This window comes from Bactrocera latifrons, unplaced genomic scaffold, assembly GCF_001853355.1.
Source record: "Bactrocera latifrons isolate USDA-ARS-PBARC rearing strain unplaced genomic scaffold, ASM185335v1 scaffold_260, whole genome shotgun sequence".
In the NCBI taxonomy this organism is placed as follows: Eukaryota; Metazoa; Arthropoda; class Insecta; order Diptera; family Tephritidae; genus Bactrocera; species Bactrocera latifrons.
Window position 1 is genome coordinate 245,621 of NW_017536186.1, and position 9,022 is coordinate 254,642.

Genomic DNA, 9,022 nt, shown 5'->3' on the forward strand with positions numbered 1-9,022 from the left:
GAGGCAAAACAGCGACTGGAGCGAAAAAAATTGTAATTGGGCGAAAATATTTATGTTTAAAAAAATTTTTATGAGTACTGCTTTTGTAATATATAAAAAATTCTTCTACATGTTGAAAAAAATACRCGTGGGTCTTATTCCAACATTATTTATGTGAATTACCTAGGTAAATTTATTTCGTTTAATATATTTTTATCTGGCAACCTTTGTATGTACCTTTATATAAACTATGGGCAACCTTTGAGATTCAGCCGGCAAAAACTCATTGGCGTATATTAACAYTCCAAATAATAAACAACTTAGAATGAAGTAAAATAAAAGCTATTATTATGTATTTTTTATGTATTTTAAAATCAATATTTTTTCAGATTAAGTGTTGATGGTTTGCTGGTGTATTTTCCGTACGAATACATCTACCCGGAACAGTATGCGTACATGCTAGAGTTGAAACGCACATTGGATGCAAAGGGACATTGCCTGCTAGAGATGCCTTCGGGCACAGGCAAAACAGCCACATTATTGTCCTTAATTGTAGCATATATGGTAGAGCATCCAGATGTTATACGAAAATTAATTTATTGTTCGCGTACAGTACCGGAGATTGAAAAGGTCATCGCCGAGTTGCAAAATCTGATGTCATACTACCAAAAGAATGCCCCTGAACCACCTGCTTTACTTGGTCTGGTACTAAGTTCGCGGAAGAATATGTGCATACACCCGGAAGTTAGTAGAGAACGTGAGGGCAAAGCAGTCGATGGAAAGTGTTTTGGTCTGACGGCCAGTTATATTCGCGAGCATCATGAGATAGATCCTGAAAATAATCCAATATGTAAGTTTCTTACAACATCACCAATTGAATAATATGAAAAATATACAAAATTTATCTGTATGTATATTAGGCCAATACTATGAAGGCTTTACTTTGGAAGGTAAAGAGAGTATGATGCCACCTGGTATATATAGTATTGATGACCTCAAAGAATACGGACGCATGCGGAATTGGTGCCCCTACTTTTTGGCACGTTTTGCTATAACACATGCACAGATTGTTGTTTACAGCTATCACTACTTGTTGGATCCTAAAATAGCTGAAGTTGTCTCCAAAGAGATGACCAAACAGTGTTGCGTTGTTTTTGATGAAGCACATAATATTGATAATGTGTGCATCGATTCGATGAGCGTAAAAATCAATCGTCGTATWGTTGAACGTAGCACGAATGCATTAAATAATCTTCAAAAACTCGTACAAGAGTAAGTACATATTTGGATAATATACTAAATCATCACATTACACAATGCTTATATTTTAGTATGCGTGAGGATGATGCCAATAGACTCAATGATGAGTACCAACGTATGGTACAGGGATTGAAGGATGCACAGGTGCAACGTGAAACTGATATGGTGTTGGCTAATCCCGTATTACCTGCAGATGTATTGAAAGGTTTGCTTCAAATTCTGTTTACACTAAAAAATGATTGCATATTTTCACACTTAAATTACAGAGGTTGTGCCCGGTAATATACGTAATGCTGATCATTTTCTTAGTTTCCTGCGTCGTTTTGTAGAATATATAAAAACACGTCTACGCGTACATCATGTTGTGCAGGAATCACCTGCTGGTTTCCTTAAAGATGTGGCATCTAAAATTTGCATAGAACGTAAACCATTGCGCTTTTGTGCTGAGCGTCTGGCTAGCTTGTTGAGAACACTGGAAATTACCGATATGACAGAGTATGGCGCGTTGACATTGGTAATCAAAAAAACTAACTAATAAATACTCGTTAACTTACAATTATGTTTGCAGATTACACATTTCGCTACTTTAGTATCCACCTACACTAAGGGTTTCACAATCATTGTTGAACCTTTTGACGATAAAACACCCACCGTCATTAATCCCATACTACATTTCAGTTGCTTGGACTCTTCCATAGCTATGGCGCCGGTGTTCAAACGCTTTCAGACTGTGGTAATCACATCAGGCACACTTTCACCTATGGATATGTATCCCAAAATTTTGGATTTCGATCCTGTTATAATGAGTTCCTTTACAATGACGCTGGCACGTCCTTGCTTGCTACCCATGGTAAAATATTTGTAATTTATATTTAAAATTTATTGTGAGTGTTATTTCTTGTATTTATAGATTGTGTCTAAGGGTAATGATCAAGTTGCAATATCTTCAAAATTCGAAACACGTGAAGATACAGCAGTTATAAGAAATTACGGTCAATTGCTTGTAGAGACGGCGAAAACAGTACCTGATGGTATTGTCTGCTTTTTCACTTCCTATCTCTATCTTGAGTCTGTTGTTGCCTCGTGGTATGATCAAGGTATTGTGGACACTTTACTTCGTTATAAACTGTTATTTATTGAAACTCAGGATAATGCTGAGACTAGCTATGCGCTAATGAACTATGTCAAGGTAAGTACTAAATTAAAATTACAATACTTTTGCACAACGATAAAGATCAGAGGAATCTGTTCATAATACCTCCTATCAGTAGTCCCAAATTCTCCATTTCGAGCGCTACGACGCAAGTTTAATTTTTTTAGACTTTATTTTTTAGTAATTATTGTTGTATGGATGAAGATTTTTGTTTTTATTTCAAATTAATTATTGGCCATGAAACAAAATTTAATATGACCCAATTTATTTTTGGTCGACTTAAGCAGCATACCATCAAAATATTTAGTAAATTTAATTATACTTTGAAATACTTAAATTTTAAGATTATATCGSCAACTTCAGTTACTCAAAAGCTTCAAAGACGGTTTTTGTTATTTAGTTTTGCGTCATATAGTGGACTGAGGATGTACAGACTTGGCAGGACCAGGATCGGCTGTCTAGATAGTTGGTTCTAGGTAAACGGAACAGATGCGGATTTTTACCTTTCAAAGCATTTTCAATTCGGCAGCATTCCTCAAAATTTGTAGCAAATGTTTTTTAGCATTACAACAAGAATTAAAAATTCCAATTTAGATAATGTTTTACGATGTACAAAAACCATAACACTAATAAAATCACATCCATCACAATCCAAATATATATTACCCTGGTGCAACATATTGTACTAGGGTATGAAATCATATACACTCACATTACTTACATGCATTTTCTTCAACCGAAGGCCTGTGATTGCGGCCGAGGCGCCGTGTTGCTTGCCGTTGCGCGTGGCAAAGTCTCCGAGGGCGTTGATTTCGATCACCATTACGGACGCGCCGTACTCATGTTTGGCATACCCTATGTTTACACACAATCACGCATACTGAAGGCACGCCTCGACTATCTGCGCGATCAATTTCAGATACGTGAAAATGATTTTCTCACTTTCGATGCCATGCGACATGCGGCGCAGTGTGTGGGACGCGCTTTGCGTGGCAAAACCGACTATGGTATTATGATATTCGCCGATAAACGTTTCTCACGTCAAGATAAACGCAGTCGCTTGCCTAAATGGATACAGGAGCACTTGGTTGATAGTTTCTGTAATTTGAGCACTGAAGAGGCCATGCAATTAGCGCGCCGTTGGTTGCGGCGCATGGCGCAACCGTTCACGCGTGAAGATCAACTGGGCATATCATTGCTGACTTTGGAGCAATTGGAGAACGCTGAAAAGGAGAAACTGGAGCGGCAGGCGCAAGGCAAAGAAGGTGTAGGCGGAGAGGTGATGGAGCTGTGAAGGAGAAACGATGAAATAAAATAAATTTGAAAATAATAAAGTTTTTCTAACTTCAATTAAATTTTACCTTTGTGCAAAAAATTTGCGAAAAGCGGTAAGTTTGTGGATGCAATTCAATATTTTCTACTTGGCATAAAAAAGTGTAAATAAAAGRCTTTGAATATTCAATAAAAATTTAAAATCATTAACCGCTCTCAGACGACTTGCAAATTATCATAAAAATCTGGACCAGCCTGCTGGTCAGTTGCAATTGACTTCCGGTTAGCAGCGCCAAATAACTGGTTGCTTATTTTTAGGGTGTTTACTTTTATTTATTTGTTTTATTTTTATTTATTTTTTTCTTCTTTTTGACTTACAAGTTTAAATTTTTTTTGTTGTTTTGCATCCAGTTGACTGCTCACGCTGGCTTGCAGAGCTGTTTCGAAAACAAATTACAAACGGCAAATTAAGCACAGGCAAAAAGTGTTAATGGCATTGAACGTTAAATACAGCACCCAAAACCTTTAACTTTCCTTCCGTTCGATTTATATGACTAATTATATATTTAAAATTTTTCGCTACAGAATAATTAGTCATTGGCTTAGATAAAAAGTTCCTTTCCAATTTATTTGCTTTAAAAAGAAGCAACATCGTTTAATTTTTTAATGTTAAAATTTTCAAAGCTTGTTGAGTCCGAAACAAGTTGCAATATTTTTATTCGGTTTTAGTATTTCTAATGAAGATTTTTGCATCCCAGCATCTCAAATAATAGCAGTTGAAATGATATTTTTTGCTATACATTTACTGAACCCCGAACTAAGCAGGGATGCAAATATTGCATTAAAAAGACAATTAAGTTACAATATATTTTGCTTTTATTTTAGTTTGTGTTCCCGAAAGCCTCAGTCAAAAATTTAAAAATTGAGAAAGAATTTAATCTCAAAACTCAAACTAAAAATAAAATTTAATCTTTAACACCGGATCAAAAAAAAAAAATGTTAATCTTAAGTTTATAATTAAAACAAAACAAGAAAAAACGTTAACTTCGGTTGCACCGAAGCTAAATATCACCTGTCTCTTATACACATCTTATATGCTATTGTTAATAGATTTGAACAATTTCTTCGGAGATTACATTGTTGGCTCAGAAAATAATCTATACCAAATTTCGTGAATATATCTTGTCAAATGTGAAAGTTTTCCATACAAGAACTTGATTCCGATCGCTCAGTTTGTATGACAGCTATATGTTATAGTGGTACGATATCGGCAGTTCCGACAAATGAGCAGCTTCTTGAAGAGAAAATGACGCAAAATTTCAAAACGATATCTTAAAAACTGAGGGACTAGTTCGTATATATATATAGACAGACGGACAGACGTACATGGCTAAATCGACTCAGCTCGACATACTGATAATTTATATATATAATACTTTATAGGGTTCCGACCTTCCTTCTGGGTGTTAAAAACTGTTCAGGGTATAAAAAGGGGGTTTGAAATGTATATTATTTCGCGCTATCGTATTACGTTATTTCGTGTTCTACCATTTTGGTTATGTTTGCAAACAGGAAGATTTTTTAGAAAATTCGCCACTCTTATCTAAGGCTCTCAAAAACCGCCTATCCTTGCAAAAATATTCTGAGCGTGAAGAAAAAGGAATCTTAATTCGCTCTTTCAGTAGTTTTAACCAAGTATTTGAGTGTATAAAATTTTTTTAAGTGTGTTTTTTGATTTTAGGGACTCATGCAATAATGATAAGAAATTTACAATGACGCATTGGACAGGGAAAAAATTTTTCGTATTTCTACCAATTTGGAACCTTTTCTAGAACCCCCAAGTGGACTCCTAAACTGGTCTACTGGAAGATGTGACGTTTTCGCGTCAAATTTTGTTCAGCGATGAGACACATTTCTGTCTCAATGGGTATGTAAACAAGCAAAATTGTCACAGAGAATAAATAGCTGCCATTTCATCCAGAAGAAATATCCAGACAAAAAAATAGACCTACGGTTAAATAAATCAAATATTTAAAAATTTGCGGGGTTTTAATCTTTTCAGGCCCAATGTTGCCTATAGGTAACATTTACATATGTGCTTCTAAGTCCCGTTATATCAATTTTTTTGACGCGCCTTTGTTTTTGCATTATGTAGTCGGGTGTATTGTGTAAGCTTACATTGAATTGTTCATAAGCTATGCAAGGGTTCATTTAGTAGGCGTTTTTCGTAGAATGAAATTGTCAAGATCGCGAAAAAAGGATTGTAAAACCAAGGGAACAACAAAATAAAGGTAATATAGTTATTGGAAAAAAAACAAATCATTGGAAAAGTGGTTAGTTTATTTAAAATAATTTTGTAAAAGTCTATAGGCAACATTTTGGAACTAACAAACCAGGACACTAAGGAGTTTGAAATTTTTATCACTTCATACTTGAGTTAAGACTAAGATATACATACATATCTGTCCTAAAGAATAAACGAAAACTTTTGTCGATTTTGATCTGTAAAAACCCAATTTTTAATCAAATCAAAAACTGGTAAGCTATTGGAGAACTACATATGTATATACAGAACATGCAAAAAAAAAATTTGATAGTGATCGGATCATTTGAAGATATTTAAAAGTGTAGTTTTGAGAAAAATATTAGATATTAATTTAAAATTTTATTATGTTAGTTTTAAAGGTATGGAACCTATCGGAATATAAAAAAACGATATTTTTTTTTTAATTTTATTAATTTGTTTTAAACAAGTACGAAATAAAAAAATATATACTACTGTATTAAATTGAAAGGAGAATTTTGCCCATTTCGTCTCCTTAAAAGTAATCCACTCCCGCTGCCATACACTTATGCCAATAAATTTTCCAGTCATCATAGCACTTGGAAAAATCCTCCGTCGTGATGGCCATCAGATCCTTCTTCGATTCAGCTTTTATATCCGCAATTGAGTCAAAACAGTGTCCTCGGAGTGGTAATGTGAATTTGCTGAATAGCCMGAAGTTACACGAAGGTCAGCGAATGCGGTCGTTGCGGCATGATATTAGTTGTGAATGTGGCGAAATGRTCACGAATAAACAATGCAGTAAGAGATGGTGCATAATCGCATGTTCAATAAACTCAGACATAGTAAAAATCTAAGAATTCACTTTTAGCTTGTAGCTTCAAAAAACGACGCGTATCTCAAATACGAATGAATATTTTGGAGCAAAATTTAGCACAGATGTCACCAACCGTACTACCACCTTAAATTACCGATTCGAAAAACACGCAAAGTAGTATAAATTAAAAATTCACCTTTCAATTAGATCACAGTAGTATATGTATAAAATCATAATTGCGAAATGTCTTGTATAGAAAATCAATTAGAATAACAATCAGTCTAGGCCAGAGCTCATTCTTTATACAGCACCTAATTTAGGATTTATTAGTTCTTATTACTTCAATGGAAATAATTATATCATAAAATACTTATTAATTATGGAAGTATATATATACATACACACTTACAAATATACATACTACACAATATAAACTAAAAGTTATTATAATTAGAAATAATCTCCACTGGCTCTTTCTCACAAGAGCGTGCAAATTAACACAAATTGTATAATTATCGCAAAATTTGCGCTAATTACTGTGGTTTTAAGTATACTTTGTGACTTCACTGCTGCGTTCGGAATTTCAATGCAGCAATGACTCAGACAGCAGGCAATATTTTACGTGTACAGAATTCCAGAGCAAATTGTGATTTTTCATTGAATTCTTAGGTTTTTTCCTTTGATAGTAATTTATCAAGCTTAGTACACATAATTATTTTCTTAAGAAAAAAAAAAAAACAAATATGTAATGAGGTTGAAACTCAATTCTATTTCCTACATTTTAAAGACCGCATTGACGACGCTGGGAATTTTCGCAAAACTAATAACATATATTATTTTATATTTCATTATTTGTAGAAAAACTAAAACTATGCAAATTTTTTTTGTGAAAAATTTCAGACTGTTCAAGAGAGATTTATAATAATAGTAATAATAATATCCAACGATTACCCTCCTACCGCCCAACCGACGCGAGGGGCGTAATCCGCGAACGGAATTAGCCGAGTCATAAAAGGCAAGAGAGTTTTAAGCGTTGCGATCTTAAGCTGCTCAGCTGCAGAAACAAAAATTTCAACAGCCAAAAAAAAAGAGTAGAGTAGATAAAATCATTTTTTTAATAGTAAAAAGCGAGTCTCTCAATTGTGCTGGAATGAGAATTGAAATCATGACATATACGGCGGAATGGTTCGTTTAATTCAAAATTTATTTTAGAAAAGTTTAAAAGTAAGGGTCTAAACTGCTTGGTAGAGCGAGCGGGAACGTTAAAATTAATATTAGATACGAAAGATGTACTACAGACTGGCCCATTCATAAGTTTTACACGAAATATTATACCAAGCATCTCTCTACGACTAGCGAGTGTCGAGGGATTTATAAGTTTTAAACGGTTAGTGTAAGGGGAAGATTTAAACTGGAATCCCAATGCACATGATTTAAGGCAAAAAGTAAAAATTGTTTTTGAACGGACTCTAACTTATCCGAATGGATTTGGTAACTAGGGTTCCAACCCACAGAAGCATACATTAGAGTATAGGCCTCACCAGAGATGTAAAAAGAATTTTTGTGGTAAAGGGATCTCTAAATCCTTTAGACCAACTTTTAACAAAACTATGAACGCCTTTAGCTTTAAAAACCGTGGAATATRCGTGAAGATTAAAATTGAGTTTGGGGATCAACAAAACTGCATACTCGCTCCAACCTAAAGTTTTGTATTGCATATGAAGTAAGGTCACCAGCTCTACGTGAAAAGCACATCGTCTTACATTTTTTAAGGTTCAATGGCATGTCATTTCTATCACACCAAGAAACTAGGATGTTTTTACATCGTATGTACATACGCATGTTGAAAATCGTTGGAACACCAGACAGTGCGTATACGTAACTTTACTGGGACTCATGTACAGCAGCGGCCATGAAAATAGCTAGAAGCTATAGCAGTTTTGTATAAATATGTAAAGAGCATATTTATCAACTTAAAAAGTACAAATTTTCAATTTAAAATTATCTGAGAAATCAATGTTAGTAAAATATGATACTTTTGAAAATAACGGCAAACTGCAGCTGTAATAAAATTGCGATGATATATTCATAWCAAAATAAATTGCTGGATTTTACTGTTCGATAACACTGAGAACTAATAATTAGTAATTATCCATTTTTGCAAATAAAATTCTAATTTTTACTAAGTTACGATAAATATTTTTAATAAAATTAATATTTTTATATTGTATTTGATTTTATTTATACATGTTTTTTA

The 9,022-nt window shown here is 33.9% G+C and overlaps 1 protein-coding gene across 1 annotated transcript; it reads left to right on the forward strand.

Moving 5' to 3' along the window:
• The first annotated feature begins 232 nt into the window (after positions 1 to 232).
• Positions 233 to 3,765, forward strand: LOC108969656 (TFIIH basal transcription factor complex helicase XPD subunit). The gene is made up of 8 exons (XM_018934511.1): positions 233 to 309; positions 369 to 829; positions 900 to 1,251; positions 1,311 to 1,444; positions 1,506 to 1,753; positions 1,808 to 2,089; positions 2,150 to 2,428; positions 3,135 to 3,765. The coding sequence occupies exons 1-8, from the start codon at positions 305 to 307 to the stop codon at positions 3,684 to 3,686; spliced, it is 2,313 nt and encodes a 770-aa protein (XP_018790056.1). The 5' UTR covers positions 233 to 304; the 3' UTR covers positions 3,687 to 3,765.
• The last annotated feature ends 5,257 nt before the right edge of the window (positions 3,766 to 9,022 follow it).